The sequence below is a fragment of the Silurus aristotelis genome (genome assembly GCF_946808225.1).
Source record: "Silurus aristotelis genome assembly, chromosome: 29".
Taxonomy (NCBI): domain Eukaryota; kingdom Metazoa; phylum Chordata; class Actinopteri; order Siluriformes; family Siluridae; genus Silurus; species Silurus aristotelis.
The window spans coordinates 8,217,694-8,238,051 of NC_139602.1; the positions used below are offsets into that span (position 1 = coordinate 8,217,694).

Here is a 20,358-nt window from a genome sequence, read left to right on the forward strand (position 1 = left end):
CTAAATGACTGGCAACAAAAGTGAGTACACCCCAAGTGATAAAAGCTGTACGTTGTGTAACAAGGCAAACCCACACGTCCTATTCATCATGTTCATGTTTTTTTCTGTTTGACACGACCATGCAAATGTGTGTATCTTGTATTAGAGCAGTTAAAATGTGGTGCTTTGAGTACAATTTTCTCATACTGACCACTGGATGTTCAACATGGCACCTCATGGTAAAGACTCTCTGAGGATTTGAGAATTTAAATTGTTGTTCTCCATAAAAATGGCAGAGGCTATAAGAAGATCAGTAACACCCTGAAACTGAGTTTCAGTGCAGTGGCCAGGGTCATACAGAGGTTTTCCAAGGCGGGTTCCATGCAGAACAACTTTGCAAGGGTCCATCAAAGAAGTCGAGTCCTCGTGCTGTGCGTCAGGTGAAAAAGCTGCTTCAAAAAATCAGAAGCTTAAGTGCTGCAGCATTGCTTTAAAGGTTGCAGAAGCGGAAGATCCACCTGAAGCTCAGACCATATGCCATACACGTCGAATAAGAAAGCCTCTTCTGAAGCCGGCTCACAAAAAAGCCTGCAAAGAGTTTGTTAAAGACAACCTGTCCAAGAGCATGAATTACTGTAACCATGGCCTGTGGTCTGATAAGACTAAGATGAAGTTGTTTGGTTCAGATGGTGCCCAGCATGTGTAGTGACGCCTTTTTGAGAAGTACCAAGAAAATTGCATACAGTCAAGCATGGTGGTGGTAGAATCATGGTCTGGGGCTGCATTGGTGCTGCTTGTACTGGGGAGCTGGAGAAGCATGAATTCCAACTGTGACCATGTGAAGCATGAGAAACTGGGCTGAACGCCAGTTTTACAACATAAAAATGACCCAAACACACCAAGATGACGAATGCCTTGCTAAAGAAGCTGAAGGTGATGGAGTGGCCAAGGATGTCTCCAGACCTGAACCCTATTAAGCACCTGTGGGGCATCCTGAAGCAGAAGATGGAGACACATCATGTGTCTAACATCCAGCAGCTCTGTGATGTCATTAGGGAGGAGTGGAAGAGGATCCCAGCAACAACCTGTGCAGCTCTTGTGAATTCCATGCCCAGGAGGATTAAGGCAGTGTTATATCCATCCATCCATCCATCCATCCATCAATCCATCCATCTATACACACATACACACTTCAGAATGCATAAATTCAGCATTGGATCCTGATTTCTATATAATAATAATAATAATAATAATAATAATAATAATAATAATAATAATAATAATAATAATTACTTTATAAAAATGCAAAAAAGTCTCTCAAAAAAAGTTAATTATAAAATAAACATTTATAAAAGTTAAACATGGCAAGTAGCTGTAAAACCTACTTTTTCGGGATTTTTTTTTATTTCTGTGATGTCTTTCTGTGATGTTTATTTTATTTAGTTATTTTATTTGATTATTATTAGAATTATTTATTATTATTTTTTAAAAAAGTATAATTTTATTTTCCCCAGTTCTGATGCTTGAAAAGCACTTTAAGATGCATCTTTTAAAGGCGTGATAAAAAATAAAGGTTATTATTATTATTATTATTATTATTATTATAAAATATTTTTTTTTGTAAAAAAACAAAACAAAAAAATTTATTCATTATGGACATATACTTTACATTTAAATGTGTATACATAGACACAAGAATCTATAAATACATGGTTTAGCATATGCGATTCACGTTTAATTACATTAGATGATCAAATATAAAACATGTTTTCTAACCTGTTTATAGGTTTGTACATGTAGAGCACGGTTTGTATAAAATGGCTAGAAAAATCCAGCTGTAAGGCGGGTTCTGACAGCTGTAGCTGACACGCTGAGCCCACTTCTCTTTCTTGCTCTCACAAAGCTGCTGGGGAGAAAAATGGACGTGCCTGGCAACCAAAAACATCTCCTCTATTTACTTTTTTAAAGATTAAAGTATTGGCACCCATAGGTGAGGATGAGGAGGCCTGGGGTACAGTCAGCGTTCCAATTCATCCTAAAGGTGTTTGATAAGGTTGAGGTCATAACTCTGTAAAGGCCATAAAAGATCTACACTACAACCCATGCAAGATATCTTCATGGAGTTGGCTTTGTGCACAGGGACATTGTCATGCCGGAACAGTTTTGGGTCTCCTGGTTCAAGTAAATGGAAAATGTAATATTAGCACATCCACTTCTATACACTTTGTCACATTTTGTGGTAACAGTCTGCGAAGGAACCACATATGGTGGGAAAAGTCAGGTGTTTCAATACTTTTCAATACTCTTAGTGTAGCTAGTTTAGTTATGCTGCTTTGCTAATTTGCCAGTCAGACTTGTGGGAAACTAAGCATGTGACCTTCACACAGATTAGCATATTATATGTATCATTTGTGTTTAACTTTTTAGTGTTCATTTTGGACTGTACCATTCATTGTCACTGAATTCCTCACACATCGTAAGAAATCACACATCCCAGTTCCATGCTATCGCCCGATAATCTCACTGTTTTCATGAGAACAACCTCACGTTTTTGTGCCATGTGCTGACGCTGAGCATGCAATAACGTGCACACACACACACACACACACACACACACACACACACACACACACACACACACACACACACACGGAGTGGCACCGGCATATTGATAGTCTGTTATTTTCAAAACAGCGCATCGTGCATCTTTTTGAGCGTCTATTTTGGCACAAACATTCTGTTCATTATACAGAAACAGAGATGTCATGAAACACACAGAATCTGTCACGTTACACTCAAACGCTGCATGAGACGTGTTCAGTTGTGTGGAGTTGTGTTCACAATGGCGCAATGAATCGAACCAGATATTAAGGTGAAACCCAAAAAAAACATGGGCTGGGTTACATGGGGGTTATCATTAATGTGAAAATGATAATATAAAGTGTGAGCTCATCCTAACAAAACATATGTCATTTGTATCTAGTATTAAGGTACAAATAGTGCTACCAATAGTGGGCAACATACTGCATATTACCAGTAAAGACCCACAGGATTACATCATAAAAGTTTCCATTACTGTTTTATTTTCATCAAGGTATACCTATAAAAAAAACAAGGTGTACAATATGGAATGCTCGCTTTTTATTTATTTTACTATTTGAGTTGCCATGAAATCAAATTGAAAGTTGTTTGGCTTTTAGTATGAGGATGATTGCTTTAAGCCAATGATCAAGAAGATCCATTCCAAATCTACAGTCTCAAATCTCTCACTAGTATTGACATCATTCTGCACTTCAGTGTCTCATCATTTTCTGTCCAATCAAATGCTGTCTGAAGGTGTCTGACCCATAGCAATATAAACATTAGTTTTTAGTTAATTTCCTTCATCGAGTCAAGTCAAGTCAAGTTTATTTGTATAGCGCTTTTCACAACAGACATTGTCTCAAAGCAGCTTTACACAAATCAACAGTTAAGGTGAACGATGTGTGTTTATCCCTGATGAGACGCCGTGGCGACTGTGGCAAGGAAAAACTCCCTTAGATGTTATGAGGAAGAAACCTTCAGAGGAACCAGACTCAAAAGGGGAACCCATCCTCATTTGGGTGACATCAAGAGTTTGATTATAGTTACAGAACACTGGAGAGTGAGAACTAACATGAGCACTGAAGTGTGTGATTATGAGTAATGTTTTTTCTACAGTCTTATACAGTCATTTGTGGGTATAAAACTAGGAGCTACTAAGGAACTCATAAAATAGCTCAACATTTGAGATCATCACAGATCCAACACTATCGAGTAGAAGATTCTATGAGTTCTAATGGAACAGGTGGAGAAAAATTCCTCCACAACTGACTCCACACATCATTATCACTCAAAGTCAAGTACGACTTAGCCCAGGCTGTGAGGTAAAATACACACTATTGCGTATTTTAGCAAAGGAGGAGGAGCTACTGGAGATGTCCAGCCCTGGCTTTCTGTTTCTGTAGAAATTCTATCATTATATTAAATAATGCTGCACGCTTCAAGGCACTTTAAACTGAACCGAAAGAAAATTGCTGTGGTATAGTATTTATTTTTTTTATAGCAGCACCCCACTGTGCTGTTTATCAGAAATGTCTGTTATATACAATCTGAATCACGGCCAGAGAAAATAGCACGCGGGCAAACCATAAGTGAACGAGAAGCTCTTCTGAGATGATTCATTCGAGGAAATCACCGGATTCAAAGCCGTAGTAACGAGACTAGTGGCTGGGGAGGTACTTTGCTCTTGGTTCCTGCTCTCTCGTCAATCCCAACTCATTCCAATGTCATCCAGGCTTTCATTAAAAAAAAAAAAAAAAAAAATATAATAAAATGACCAAAGGGCTACTGAGTATAACATAAATGAACGAAAGACGCAGCGATAGACAGATGATGATGAGGTTGTTAGGGCAGAAGGTTGATTTGGAGATGGGTGATGATGGCACGCTTTTGTTATAGGCAATGAAATAAATAAAATGATATGGAAGAAGGAAGAAGATATGAGACAAGTCCGACTAAATCTACGTATGCTATAAGGGCAAAAGTTTGTGGACATATCTTTAGGCACAGAGGATGTTGTTATGGTGGTTCAAGCGAAAGGAAATTGTAAATGCACATTCAGAGATATTGTGTGCCTCCAACTTTGTGGTAACAGTTTGTGGAAGAGTCACATATGGCTGTAAAAACAAGATGTTTTAATACTTTTGTCCATATAGTGCATATTATTCAGAATATAAACGGATAGAAACGTAGATACAAATATGATGTGGACTGTTTTTTTTTGTTTGTTTTTTTTACTTCAAACCGTAGCTAGAAATCTGGTTGGTGCAGATTGAGGCCACATCACTAAAAAGAAAAAAAACACAAGTTTTGACTTTCATGAGAAAGAGTAGTCAGCTAGAAAATGAGTGTGAAATGCTGAATAAAGAATTTCCTGAGGAACATTCACTTACTTATTCTTAGTAACTCTTGTTTTTTACTAGCAAATGGGGGCTTTTTACTTGTCAGAAATGCATTACAGCAAGAAATTCTTTCTTCGAATTTCCTAGCGATGTCAGCCGGGGTCCGAGAGGTGGCTAAAAACTCTGACTTGCCGATGAGAACCCACAACTTTAACCACTAACCTACCACTTACTACTGAGCTACCGCTACTTAGTAGCAGTAGGCTAATAGTTTGTTTCCATTTTAAGTATAAAAAGCAACCACACGAGGCAGCATTCACAAATCCCATCGTCATCCATCTTGGGAATAATCAATATCAATATTTAGGACAATAAATAGATACTAAAGATGATACACCTACAATCAGTTTGAATGTCACAAACAATCACATTTATTCCATAGGCCACTTTGATCCTTCTTTTTATCATTTGTGATTTTCATTTGCCTCGAACGTTGAGTGCTTAGGACTTTCGACTGGCGATACGCAGAGATTCTGAGGAAAAAAAAAAAAGCGCAAGCAGAATAAATCGCGTCTGTGGCCTCCGTTTAGTGCTGCGTCGTCCTTGACCGTATGTTATGACTTGGCTTCGTCGTCTGCGCTTGCCGATAACATACTAATGCTGTCGTTCCCCTTGGATGACAGTACGTAAGCCAATGGCTCAAAGGACAAAAAGATAATGCAGGACATAATGTCTCTCTCCCACACACACACACTCACAAAAACACACACACATTTGGCTGACAACAACACTATTTTTCAGCGAAGCAACAACCTTATGAGTCTTAAGCACAACTCCCACAAAAGGCATTACACATTAAGGCCACTTTTATAGCTGTTCTTTGGAAATTGCTTTTCCCCCTCTCCAATTGCATGTCAGACACTTCGACATGCGAGATACAGCTCTCTTCAGACCCATAACCAATATAACCCGATAATAGCTAACACGAACGGCTTTTTCTTCCTATTTTCACTCTTTTCTTTCCTCTGTACGACAACGCGATAGGGATAGAGGGCCATGTCAGCACGCCGATCCCACCGCATCTGTCCTCATTTGTGGCTTTAAGAGGCCACCGTTCTTCTAATAAATACCGACTTTGAAACCCGGAGCTCGAGTCACCTTCCCAGGGCCAAGTCCCTGAAGCTTCATTTACAGCTAAGGCCAGAAAATCACAAAGAGATTTCAAAGAGACACAGGACCAGGCACGTAGACTGTCTGCATCTATATCCTTAGGAGGGTTATGGATGGGGTGGGGGTTTGTTTCTTTTCTAATCCTGTCTTCTGTGAATGTAGCATATACCTCAGTAAGCTCTGAGATAAACAAGGCATAAAAGAGTAAGACTGGCATTGTGGAGAATTATTTCAGAAGGTTAAAAAAAAAGCCAAGTCTAGGATCAATGTTTAAACCTTTGCTTAATTGTTCCTTTCGCTAACTGCAAACTAACAGATTTTGGAAAGTGCTTGTGGAGATTTGTGCACTCTTCAGGGAAGATGTTCCACTAAGATTTTCTGGGTGTGTTTGTGGGAGATTTATATTCATTCAGGCACAACTGTGTTAGTAAAGTCAGATACTGATGTAGGTGAGGTGAGGAGGCCTGGAGTGCAGTCAGCATTCACAATCATTCCAAAGGGTTTCAACTAGATTGAGGTCAATGCTCTATAGTAGGTCTCTTAAGATCTTTCAGGTTGGGCTGTCCTGGTTCACTTGAAGATAAAATGTATTGCTTTCACATCCAGAGACATCCTATACAAATTGTGTGCCCCCAAAATTGTGGTAACAAATCCAGAAAGAATCACTTATGGCTGGAAAAGTCAAGTGTCCCAATACTTTATTCATATAGTCTACAATTATAAATAGTCAATAGTGGGACTCCTGTAAGTGGAAGAGGATGACTAATGCCTTACTCCAACTGTGCTACTCTTCCCAGCAGTGGCTTCATGTTCCTCAGAGAGAGCACATCTTAAGAGCTAGACTCTTTCTTCGGAAAACCCTGCAGAAACCTGTATGTGGTGTTCCTGTATGCAGTAACACCACAAATGTCTGATGTTTGATCTTGCTTCGGCCATTTTGGATTTTCTGGAGAGGTCACAATTGTGATGTGTCGATCTTCTTTTACAGAGCTCAGAGTTCAGCAAACATGAACCTTGGAGCACAGTAAAATGCATACTTTCTTCACAACGCTTGCGCTCTCCAGCATCCGTATGTGTATGAATTAGGGATGTGGATCCCTATGTGGAAATATGATGCTATGCAATTCAATAAGGTACAGATAGTTGACTTTTATTCTTCGGTTCAGACAGACAGCAAATCATCAATTGACTTCTGATTTCTAACACATGGCCTGTTTTGTCTCTAGGAAGATGCAGCTCTACCTCTGCCATGTTAATCTGTATTCTATGTGACTCTCAGGACACGCTTCGGACGCCGTAATGTTATTCACGTGGCAACAGTTCAGAGAAATCAATCTACATATAAACTATTGCTCACAAATTGGTCACTTTCTATATAATAAAAGTATAGCACATCTACTGATAATTATTTATAAATAAATCGTTTTTTTTAACTTTAGACTTTGTACTTCCTGGTTAGTAGCTGTTGTGTAATAAGTGAGAATTGGAGCTGATGAATGGGAATTGACCGAGACGAAATTAGGAAGAAAATGGTAGTCAATTCGTGAGTAAATTTATCCTGGCTGTTTTGGGTTGTGGTGCGATTAAGCCGGGATACTCGTTTGTTTTGATTTGGGGAAATAAATTAGCTTTAAAATAAGTATTACAAGTGGCTATAAACAAAATATAAATCAGGCAAACTCAATTTTTCTTATATAGCAGGAGGGTTGAAAAATAATAATAATAATAATAATTTTAAGATTCTAGATGTCCCCAGATCAAGAAGAGGATATAAGATAGGGATACAAGAGCAACATACAGTATATATTATTTGAAATGAACAAACAGGATTTATATTCTTTCTTTTGCTTTCTCAATTTCTGTGTTAGATGTAAATCCAAATCCGAAAATCCTAGTGCACTTATTTGGTTTTCTGGTGACAAATCCATTGGAAGGTCACCTCTACTCTTTACCTCTCTCGCTCTTTCTTTCTCTCTCTGAGGTATGACTCAGAAGGGGGAGCTAAGGTCAGTGAGTGATTATAGGCATCTACAGCTAGAATTGCCAACACCTGTCTGTGGAGCAGTCAGTGGGCCTGATCATGATGGATCTGCTGAGGAGAAACTCTCTCAACACTGGGAAATGGGGGAATCCACATGGGGCACAATGACTCACTCGTAAGGCAGCCCGTTTCCCTCGCTGGCTGAGAGACTTAGGGAATTGGTGTCATAAATCAATATTGGAAATAATAACAGTCCGTGCTTGTTAAAAACCACAAGATCACAGGCAGGCGGATGTTAGATAACATAAAGCTCGGCATCGTCCGGCTCCATGACTGCAAGGCGCTGTGTTAATATTTATTGTATTGCATGGGCATATTTTCTCCAATTATCTTGATGTACAGTAGGTTTCCTCCGGGTTCTCCACAGGGTTTCTATTTCACATTTTGGAAAAGTATGAAAAAGTATGGAATTTGATTTGAGTGATTTCCAGGGCTGGATTAGTAAAGGAAAAAAAAGAAGAACACTGATTATTGAAAAATATGTGTTTACATACTATTGCTTTTAAGTTTTAAGTTTCAGGCTACGTCTGCACTATACATTTGAAAACGCTCCGTGTCCACACTTTCGTTTTCAATCGCTTCCCAAAAGTTTCTCATCCACACTGAAACATCTGAAAATGCTTTCGCCAATGTACTTCGCATGACCAAAAGATTGCCGTTAGACTGGATCCGCATAAATGTGATTGGTTGTTACTTTTTGAGGCAGCAATTTGCATGACAGTACAGCGCCACCAACTGTGCGATTAGACAAATGGAAAACATCAGAAATTCTGAGAGTGTCATACGTCAGAGATTGTAACGTAGCATGTTATAATCATTATTTCAGATGTGGAGGAACCCTGTCTCCAGTTTGCTTTCACATCCCCAAAAACATGATACACTGCCTAACTAATTTTTCCTAGCTGTGAAAGAGTGTGTCCATCTCGCCATGCGTTCCCATATTCCCCTCCAGTATTCCCGGGATCAACCACCATGCCCTGTGACCCTGCTCTGGATAAAGCACTTACCGAAGATGGATGGTTTGAATGCCATTGAACCTTCTATGAAACCCCAGAGGCAAAAAAAGAACTTTTCACCACATATTGCACTGCATTTTTTTTTTCAATCAGATTACTCAGTATGAGCAACTCTGGATTTTGCTTTAGACCTTCTGTGAACATGTTGGTTCCTGTGTCATCTCCGTTTAAGGAACTCACAATAACTTTATTACAACTTATCCAAAAGCCTCCATCCAGCAGATTTTGTGGTCATAAAGAATGAGATCACATACCCTTCATATGTTCATATACTTATTCATTTTTGCCTTGAGGCTGTCCACGGTGCTGTAAATTACCAACACCTACTGACCAATCAGAATCAACTATTCTGCATCATTATGGAGGGAAAAAAGCCCTCGTTATGTGTAACTGGTCCATTCCGAGTTATATAATGAATCATAAAGGAAAAAAAAAAAATACAAGGTTGCAATCTCTCATGACTCACACCCCAAATCAAGCCCTCATGGTAATATGATAAAAATCTTGCTCTCTCTCTCTCATGCATTGCACCAGGCTTAAATGCCACGTTGATAGCACATAACCCAAATAACCTCAAGCGACAAAGCACGAGTTTTCCCTCTCTCTCTCTCTCTTTCTCTCTCTCTCTCTCTCTCTCTCTCTCTCTCTCTCTCTTACACTTACTCTCACTTTCTTTTCGTTTTGAATAATAACACTTAGGAATGTGATGTGCTGATGTTAGTTAGTGTGCTGTAGCGCTTAGCATGTCACAGTAAGGAGTCTTTGGGCAGTAACATCGTCAGTATTAAATTCTACAAAAGCATGACCCGTGGCACAAGAGTGCAGAAGTTATATTCTAGTTAGTGCTAAATTGTAGTATTTTAAGGGGGCATTTTAAAAAAATGCAGTAAAACCTAATTTTTTATTGAAAAATCCTTTCTTAGCATAAATAACAGCTTGCCAAAGGTGTTCTTTGCTAGTTGGAGATTTCCTTCTGACCTTTTGATCCAGTTCATCCCAAAGCAGTTTTTCAACAGGATTTCTGTGCGATGACTGAGAAGGCCGTTCTATAATAGATAACACTCCAGGCGACTTTTTGCTCTCAAAATAACGTTTACAGAGCTCAGATGTATGCTTTGGGTTATTGATTAGCTGTATGGTGAAGACGGTTCCATTTAGCTGTATAGGATAGGGAATAGGGAATGGTAGCCATGATGGTTCAGTAGTCCTTTCATGTTTTTTATCTACATTTTACAAGGTGGTATGAAAATGTTTTCGAGACTAATGGTGCTAATTGGTGCTATTCTGACCAGTTGCGTTACCACGTCTGCGATTTCATCCTGGACAGCAAGTTAGAACAAAGAGAAGACGTGAAATTCTGCGTGAAACTGGCCAAATCTGCAACAGAGCCGTTTGACAGCATGTAGCGATGCAGCAACGAGTCGTTCGAGGTGTTTTGTGGCGCACGTGCACTTCAATTGGGGAATAACTTCACTGGAAGACCTTAAACGAGCTCAACCCCCAAAAATGTCGAAAGCATTAGGCAGCTTGTGCATAACGATCGTCGGAAAACGATCCACGCGATCTTACTTCCGCACCCACCCTACTCGCCAGATTCGGCTCCTGCAGACTTCTTCCCAAAGATGAAGATTCATCTCAAATGTCGCCGTTTTAACACCGTTGCGGAGATCCAGCACGTATTTGTATTTGACACGCTTCGAAAAACAGACTTCCAGGACACATTCCAGAAGTGGCGGGAACGCTAGGAGTGCTGTATTGCTGTTCAAGGGGACTGTTTTGAAGGTGTTTAAAATGAGATAAATAAAGTACTTTCTTGTAAACGGTTAGACTCGAAACTTCTTGATACCACCACATATATAATGAGTAAGCATGTTCTACAAAATATAAACAGAAAAGTTGTGAAGTGAAACGTGACATAGCTACAAGTTTTTTGCACAAAAATCTACTGTGCCCAAGGTGACAGTCTAATGGAAATCAAAAAAGTTAAACGACCTAGTTTGCTGCATATAAACAAAAAGAATAAGCATGTGACTCTCAAAAAACAAAAAGAAATGATAATAAAAAACTTTCCAAACTGTTGACAGCAACGGTATTTGATATCTTGTGTTTGGTGGAGGTACAAAGTAAAGTTGGCGTAAAACCAAACCGAATAAAAGAATGATGATTTAATATTATGATTACAAATTAAACAAAAATTGATAGAATCTATGCTAATGCTATTATAAAGACTTAAAGATCGCAAATGTGGCACTACTAACTTCTTGGAGTATTTGAGGGTCAGCAGTGTTAAATCCAACCTGCTGAAATACAATTTAATATGAATCATCTGCACATTTGAGATATTAAGTCGAGTCAAGTCAAGTTTATTTCTATAGCGCTTTTCACAAAAGCTCAAAGCAGCTTTACAGAATTTCAAGGAATCAGCCAGTCATGTGTTAACAGCCGAATGCATCAAATCAGCCAGGTACAGGTCACGAGCTTCTGCTGATGTTCACATCATCACTGACAGTTCGTTGGTGCCAGACAGGCTTGTATGAGTATTTCAGAAACTGCTGATTTCCTGAGATATTCTCACACTCACACACACACACAGTTGTGTTGTGAAAACAAGAAAGACATTCAATGAGCACAAATTGTGCAGGAGGAAACGTATTCATTACAGAGGTCAGAGGTGAGGCATGGTCGACTGGCTATGAAAGAAGATTATGACAAATCAATTACTCTTTACAACAGTGGTGGGCAGAAAAGCATCACCAAAAAATCTTGCTCAAGTTGAAGGTGGGTGGTGAATTATAAACCAATCAGGCATAACATTAGGACCACCTGCCTAATATTGTGTTGGTCCCCCTTTTTCTGCCAAGACAGTCCTGAATTGTTAAAAATTAATAGCAGGAACGTCTTCAGCAATTTGAGCTACAGTTGCTCGTTTGTTGGATCGGACCACCGGGCTAGCCTTCGCTTCCAACGTGCATCTATGAGCCTCGGCAGCCCATTACCTACATCACCGGTTCACCTCTGTTCCTTCCTTGGACCACTGAAACCTGCAGACTGGGAACAGCCTACAGGAGCTGCAGTTTTGGAGATTCTCTGACCCAGTTGTCTGGGGGTCAGGGTTAGTATGTCAAACTCGCTCAAATTCGAATGTTTGCCCATTTTTTCTGTTTCTAACACATCAACTTTGCGGACACATTCAATTAATTAAAAATTATTTATATATTAAAATTAGATTTTAAAATATCCCACCCACTAACAGGTGCCATGATTAAGAGATAATCAATGTTATTCACTTCACTGGCTCTTATGTCATAATGTAATAATGCCTGGACAGTGTAAGGGCATTTCATAGGTCATTTTTATCAGGTATTTAAAACATCGTAAACAATATTTTGGGACTGTCCCCACCTTTTGCCGTTGCTAGCTCCTCCTGATGAAATGATTATGCATCCTGGACGTTTTCATGGCTGGTATTGGATTACAGACCAAATAGATTAGGCTAATGTGGGTTGCACTAAAAGCTTGATGAAATCAGATGAAAGCCAGGCTAAGCTGGGAATTTATTTATTTATTTATTTATTTATTTATTTATTTATTTATTTATTTATTTATTTATGAGAATGTATAGCCAGTTTGCCCATTTTATTTAAAAAAAATTTTGCAAGCTGACCATGACTAGCATGACTAGCAATTAGCCTAAATAAAAAAAAAAATAATCTATTTTATTTTTCTATTAAATATCCAGTTTAAATGCTTTCTTAAGCATACATGTCTGGAGCAGTGTATGAATTTGTTACTTAATAAGACTTAATAAGCACCAACTCTACACTACTACCAGAAATCAAATATTAGCGTTAACCAAACAGGACTACGACGATCAGGAGAAAATAAACCGCGAGCTAAATGCATTACAGATGACATACTTGTGAATCATTACAGCTTTTAAAATGGAAGGCAGGATAACCTTGAGGTGTAGGAATGATATCATGACTTGGTGGTGGTGATGATGATGATGATGACGCTGCTGTCTGGTGGTAGTGATGAGTGCCACTGAATGTGCACTTGACCAAGCAGCCTCTCATCTCATTCAAGATTGGCTAATGGAATACTTGGAGGGGAGGAGGAGAACCTGCACAACCTTCACGATCCTGGCGGTGATAAATAGTCATGGAGCATCTGTGGGAATGTGGAGATATGCTACATTTCTAAAAGGGGTGTTAGACTCAAAGGCAGAGTGTCAGTACTGAGTGAACTGGTGGTTTCTAATAGGCCTTATTAGTAGATGTTGCATTTGTTCATTATAGCTAATGGAATAATCATAAACACGGTCGACATGGTGAATTGGTGCATGTTAATGTGAAACATATACACTATAGGGACAAAAGTATTGGCACACCTGACTGTTTCAGGAATACAGTCATCGATTAGACCACAATAGGCCACCTATAGGTAATAGTTGTTCTGGAGTTTTATGTTGAAATAATGAAATGTATTCATAAAGATACCATTACTGTATTGTTGCAAATGTTTTCTGTGTATTTAAAGTGTTTGGGAGGATGATTTATAGCTTAAACAATAATATAAATGGTTTTCTAAAAAGCGTTTGGAGCGTAACCACCGTGATAAACGGGGGGATTATTGGAACACAATTGTGTACTCCAGACCTTTTCACCCTACATCAGTACATGACTTGACTGATACCATTGTAGCTGAATGAGCACAAATCTCCACAAACAGCAAATGGGGACTAACTGTGCTATCGGATGTTAGCACATGGTCAGCTGTCCACAAACTTTTGTCCTTACTGAGTATACTGTTGCTCAGTATCTGTACATGCCAATCATGTGACAAAGAAATATGACTGACGGGACGTGTATTCCCGAGTCTCTCCATACAAGTTTTGTGATGCGCAACTTTAAAGGGATTAAATGCAAAAATCATTTGTGAATAACTACAAAATTGTAAAGATTGGTATTGGGATGTGCTGTTGTAGGAAAATTATTGAAATCGTTGACTATTTTCCATTACCCGCATGCTTTAGTGTGTTTTATTCCCTTGTTTTGTTGTTTACATATATCCTGGACGTGTTAAATGAGATCACAGTGACAAGATTTGAACAGCGATCTGATCGCCGCTCTAACTGCTAAGCTCACTGTACACAACATTATGGCACATTACTGGCATATTGCTGCCAGTCATATGAATCAGACTCCGAACAAATCAAATGACCGGCATTAGGAGTCTCTCACATCTGAGACACTTGAGAAAAAAATCACAAATGAATCAGTAAAGTTTAACTGTACTGTCTAATAAGGGTCCTAAACAACCAACACACACATCGATGTATCTCTGCTCCTTGTATACTAACCCCATGTTCTCTAATGCATCAGAAACAACTCAGCATCATACAATCATTAACAGAGCTTCTCCATTATTATCAAAACAAATCGATAAACAACCACTCAGCACTGTTTCTGATCATAATGCTAATTTCAGGACTAGCATGTCTATGAAATGGGGGGTGGGGTTTGAGAGTGCAGGAGCTTCTTCTGCAGAACAGACAAGCTCTTTTCCTCATGTCTCCACTCCGAAGCACAGTACAAAGTGGACAAGGCCTTGGAAAAAGCAACATGGGGACATTTCATGCTTTTTTCTCTTTCACTGGAACATCATCGCTCGATTCCGGGGAAGCTAAATTTGTATCGGAGTACAAGGCTCAAGCACAATTTTACAACGACTATACCATGCATGGTAAGTACAGTTAGTGGGAGCATATGAAGACCTGGCATTGCTATGGCAGAGCTATGATTTTAGGAAGTTTGGGATCTTGTTGATCATCTTAAGGAATGCTATTGAGTTACTATTGTGGCTTTACAATGTCAAAAAAAGATTTGTTATATAAGTATTGGGACACAAGACTTTTCCAGCTACATGTGGTACCTCCCCAAACTGTTGCTACAAAGTTGCACATGATTTGGATGTTTCTGGATGTGGAAGCATAAGATTTCCCCTTGAACTATGAGACCCAAACCTGTTCCAGTATAAATAAAAATGCACAAAGCCATCTCCATGAAGATCTGCTTTACATGGGTTGGAATTGAAGATCTCCTTTTATACCAACCCTATTAAAGACCTTTAGAATGACCTGAAATGCTGACTGCACCCCCAGGCCTCCTCACCTCACCTACATAAGTTCCTGACTTTGGTGGCTGAATGAATATAAATCTCCCACAAACACACCCCAGAATCTGGTGGAACATCTGAAGAGTGAAGCCTCCTATAAAAGACATTCAAATCATATAATTAGGTGTCCACAAACTTGTGTCCAAAGTGCACATTTCATGGAGCAGATCGATTGGTTGCAAAATACAAAAGGAATTAAGAAATAAATGAATACAGAATCATCAAGAAAGATGACTTTTTTTTAGGGTTCTCTGGTTACCTTCATTTTCCAGACACCTGCTGATAGATGGATTAGCTCTGGTATCAATGTGTGTGTGTGAATGTGTGTGCATTGAGTAATGCTATGATGGACGGGGGTGTATCGTAAATCCTGCCTCATGCAGGATGTTCTTCGAATATTCCCCAGGACCCACCATGACCCCGACCAGGATAAAGCTGGATGAAGATGAAGCAGGGTATGTTTTCACGATCGTGTGGTTTTGGGACAAATCTGATCTCGGTGTATGAATGCATTATTAAATAGACATCATTTAAAAAAAAAAAAAAAGGTTCACACGCACACACACGTGTGTATGTGTAAATTCTGCTCTGAATAATGATTAATCGACAGGCAACAGTTCTCGCGCCTGCTTTGATGCCTCCTAGTGTCTTTTTTTGGATATTATTTCTCCTGAGAAAGCTTTGTAAGTGCTGATCCTTAATCATGCATGAGTTCGACACGAATAAGGTTGTATTTTTTTTTAATTCGTTTTGATTTTTAGAAGTGTTTTTTCTTTTTCTTGCTTTTTTATGCGCAGTCGCGCTTCTTCACCGGCTGTTTCCGGATGTCGGAATTACGCATAGGAATTTTCAGGGGGGGGAAGAGAGCAAATAAATACACAAACAAATCTTCCATTTTCAATAAAAATCGACTCATGGATATACCGCAGTATGTTTGGTGCACGTGTTGTACATGTTTTTTATTTGGATCAGCATCTTGGGTTCTGCTGGAAACGACATGCGACTCGAGGAAAAGTCCCCAATTTACTCTTTATTTTTAAAGAGTGTTGGTCGCTTGGTCGTTGATGGAGCAACATCTAGAAAAAAACTCTACTCCGTATACTGTTTCACTGCGCGTCTTTTCCGGTTGCCGCGCGCGCAAAGTCTCAAATAGCCTCCAAACGCGCAAAGACGCACCGCCAAATAAAGAATGCTCTCACTAGTGCGTAAAAAAGAAGGAGAACTATTTTATTGATGTCCTTCTTGCTACCCCTACCATCAAATCTCCCCCAACACATTCGCCATCAGGCTGAAACCGGTGCCAGGATGGGCACACAAAAAAAACACAGCGACGTTGGTGCATAGCCTGGGATTCAAAATGCGTAAAGTTGAACACACACACACACACACACACACACACACACACACACACACACACACACACACACACACGCTGATAAAGCCGCATGAAAAACGTCTGCTTTTTAGACTATATAGTATGCACTGCAAATGAGAGCGCACACATGACGACGTCTGTGTGTCTGTGTGTCTGTGTGTGTGTGTAAAAGGGTTTGGGTTTTTGTTTCTTTGACTTCGGTGCGAAATTGTTTCACGTGCATGACACGTCAAATGCCCGCATGCACACGAACGCACACATGAGCGCGCGTCCGCACGGGTGCGCACACAAACGCACACGCAAAAAAAACGCGCAAACACGCGTGTGTGTTTGCGCGAGAAAAAAAACCCCGAACACACACACACACACACACACACACACACACACACACACACACACACACACACACACACACACACACACACAGAGGAACACACGGACATCAGTCACTCACCGAAGGCTAAATCCAGCAGATCGGCGCACAAGAGAAAACACAGCGACAGGACGCTCATCTTCCCCATGTTCGGTCATAAATCCCAAACTCCATTGGCGGTTTACATCACGGCCCGGATCTCCTGCTGTCCTCCTGCTCCGTTGCAACGATCCAGAGGCGCGCGGGCGGCTACGGATGCAACCCGAACGCTCATCACGCGCTCCAACTTAAACCGGGAGGTGGGGGTGTGTATATGTGTGTGTGTGTGTGTGTGGGGGTGGAGAAAAAAGAGAAGAGAACAGCGGAGAAGAGAGGAGAAGAGAAGGAGAAACGGCAAGTTCAAATAACATGCGAATGAAGAGAGAGAGAGAGAGAGAGAGAGAGAGAGAGAGAGAGAGAGAGAGAGAAAAAATGACGGGAGAGATGATGGAGAGAAGAGAAACAGCTCCCTCCCGGTCGAGCGGCGGGGATTAAAAAAATACATACGGATGCTCTCTCTCTCTCTCTCTCTCTCTCTCTCTCTCTCTCTCTCTCTCTCTCTCTCTCTCTCTCTCTCTCCTCATCCCCAGGATAACCATGCTGGGATCCATATTTTTTAATGGCACCCTTCCTGAAAAAGCACACAGGTTCGATTCGCGAAGTCTAGAATAGTTCATCAGAACAGAACATTTAATGATGAAAGCCCTGAAACGACCCCTGGGGCATTTAATACCTCCGCAATGCCCACCTAACTCTTCCTCAAATTGTTGGCATCTGAAAGCGGATAATGTTTGTACGTTGTGGAATCAAAGAATTTCCCCTTCCTTCAGGATGGTGAGTAGCTGGCATTGGATTTTTCATGAGTTCAAATCCCAGCACCACCAAGCTGCTGGACTCTTAAGCGAGGTCCTTAATCCTGCAAAACGGCATAAAAGTAAATAATGTGGTGCAATAGGAACTTCTCACAGAACCCCGGATGATCACCTGACCTTTTGGATGAAATGGACCACCGTCTAAACCCAAGACCTTCTCAGGCCTCGTCTCACAAACGCTCTTGTGCGCAAATGATCACAAACTGGAAAATTATACAGAGGAGTGAAACCTGGAACAGTATGCTCAACAATGACTGGTCAAGTGTCCACATATTTTGGTCATCAGGATGCATAATTGTGGTTAAGACGCATTATTGATTTCGTATGGAATGTTTGGTTGAGGTCTTCGTCCTGGTAAAAGGGCAAATGTATATGAAATGTAACCTCCTTTTAGGTTTTGTGTTGCAACATCAATGTAATAGCTTAAAGAAAGAAAGAAAGAAAGAAAGAAAGAAAGAAAGAAAGAAAGAAAGAAAGAAAGAAAGAAAGAAAAATAAATGTACTATTCATTGGAGCAGTGCGTATATAAATTGACCAGGCATAACATTATGACCAGTGAAGTAAAGAACACTGATTATCTCTTCATCATGGCACCTAATTGTGGGTGGGATTTATTTATTAGGCAGGAAGTGAACATTTTGTCCTCAAAGTTGATGTGTTAGAAGCAGGAAAAATGGGCGAGCGCAAGGATTTGAGTGACTTTGAAAAGAGCTAAATTGTGACGTCTAGACGTCTGGGTCAGACGTCTAGACGTCTGGGTCAGAGCATCTCCAAAACAGCAGCACTTGTGGGATGTTCCCGGACTGCAGTGGTCCGTATCTATCAAAAGTTTAACAGTGATGAACCGGCTGATTACTGATTCACGTGTGGAGCGAAGGCTGGTCCGTGTGGTCCGATCCAACAGACGAGCTCCTGTAGCTCAAACCGCTGAAGAAGTTAATGCTGTTAACGCTCGAAGGGTCACGATTGTTTTGGCAGCAAAAGGGGGACCGACACAATATTAGGCGGGTGGTCGCCTAATCGCCTGATCGATGTGTGTGTCTGTGTAATGCAGTATAGCAGAGCACTGCATCAGAGACAGGAATCTCACACAGTGAGAATGAATGTCATTACCAAAGCAAGAAACCCAATGAACACATTTCAACAAGTCTCTTTTCACTGTAGCCACATCTACATCATCTTTAGTTTGCTACAGATGCAGATTGCTGGCTCTGACAATTGTGCTTTGACCATACAATCAAAGAACATGAAAATGACTGGACGACTGCTACGGGGCCTCGAAATAAGTAAGTCGCAATATGACTAATTATTAAGATGTAAGTCAGTGATTCTGAGGCCCAGTACTGTATTTCTATTCGATACATAGTATTTTAATGAGATCTGTTTACTGAATCGTAACCTTCTGGCAGAGGCAGAATACATTTTTGGCCTAAAATCCCCATGATTATTTTTCCCAGAGATCCTCAACCCTCAGCCTCTACTCACAAAATAAAAAATAAAGACAGGGAAGTCAAACTTGAGGTCTGATCAACAGTAAGGAAATGGTACAGCCCATTGTAGGGGTGTCTAAATATGGCAGTTATATGATGGAACAAACATCTATCAGGGTTTACTATGGAAATAACTAGTCTGAGTACATTTTTATAATCGTTTTGTGGTTTTAGTTTATGTCTGGTCTATTCAAAAGCTCTCTTTTCTTTACTCTTCCCCTCCACTGATTCTCTCTCTCTCTCTCTCTCTCTCTCTCTCTCTCTCTCTCTCTCTCTCTCTCTCTCTCTCTCTCTCTCTCTCTCTCTCTCTCTCTCTCTCTCTCACCAGTCACTCTTGATCACACGCTCTTTATTGCGCATGATTTTCCTTAATCTCTGCCTGACTCTAAAGCCTTCGCCTCTAATTCTGTCCACTAAGCTGATTTTTTTCTGCACGATTTTTTTTTAACCTTTTTATGCTAAAAAGGTTTTTAAAGATCATTATGAGCATATAACCACATACATGCTGTTTTTTTACATGCTGTTAACCACAAGCAAGCACGGAAATCGAGTGTTTAAAGTCACAATTGATGATGAATGAGGCACACATTTGCCAAGTTTACATAATGCCATGCGTGTGTGCATGTTTGTGTGTGTGTGTGTGTGTGTGTTTGTGTGGGGCTGGAAAATGTGAATGCATATGATATAAAGACTGCAGAATTATGCCGAAGTGTAGATTTCTGCTACAGCCTGTTTGGCCCCATTCGGTATCCACAACAGTTGCTTCTCCTTGTGAGCAATTCTTTGCAATGTCTTTTTACTTGGGTTGACATCAGTCCTCATCCACATGATCTTCAGAATTCAGAATATGCATTTAGCAGATCATGTGGCAGCAGGTCAATCCATAAAATCACTCATATACAGG

At 40.1% G+C, this 20,358-nt stretch overlaps 1 protein-coding gene and 1 long non-coding RNA gene across 2 annotated transcripts in view; one reads left to right on the forward strand and one right to left on the reverse strand.

Annotated features, from left to right (window-relative positions):
* Positions 1-17,762, reverse strand: part of igsf21a (immunoglobin superfamily, member 21a) — a 333,388-nt gene extending 315,626 nt beyond the window's left edge. The window contains exon 1 of the mRNA XM_083535347.1: positions 17,135-17,762. Coding sequence (XP_083391473.1) covers positions 17,135-17,201 — 67 coding nt within the window. The 5' untranslated portion in view covers positions 17,202-17,762. The remainder of the gene's footprint in view (positions 1-17,134) is intronic.
* The window catches only part of LOC310722765, a 239,657-nt gene that overhangs the window by 128,672 nt on the left and 90,627 nt on the right, over positions 1-20,358 (forward strand). The gene's annotated exons all lie outside the window — the stretch shown is intronic.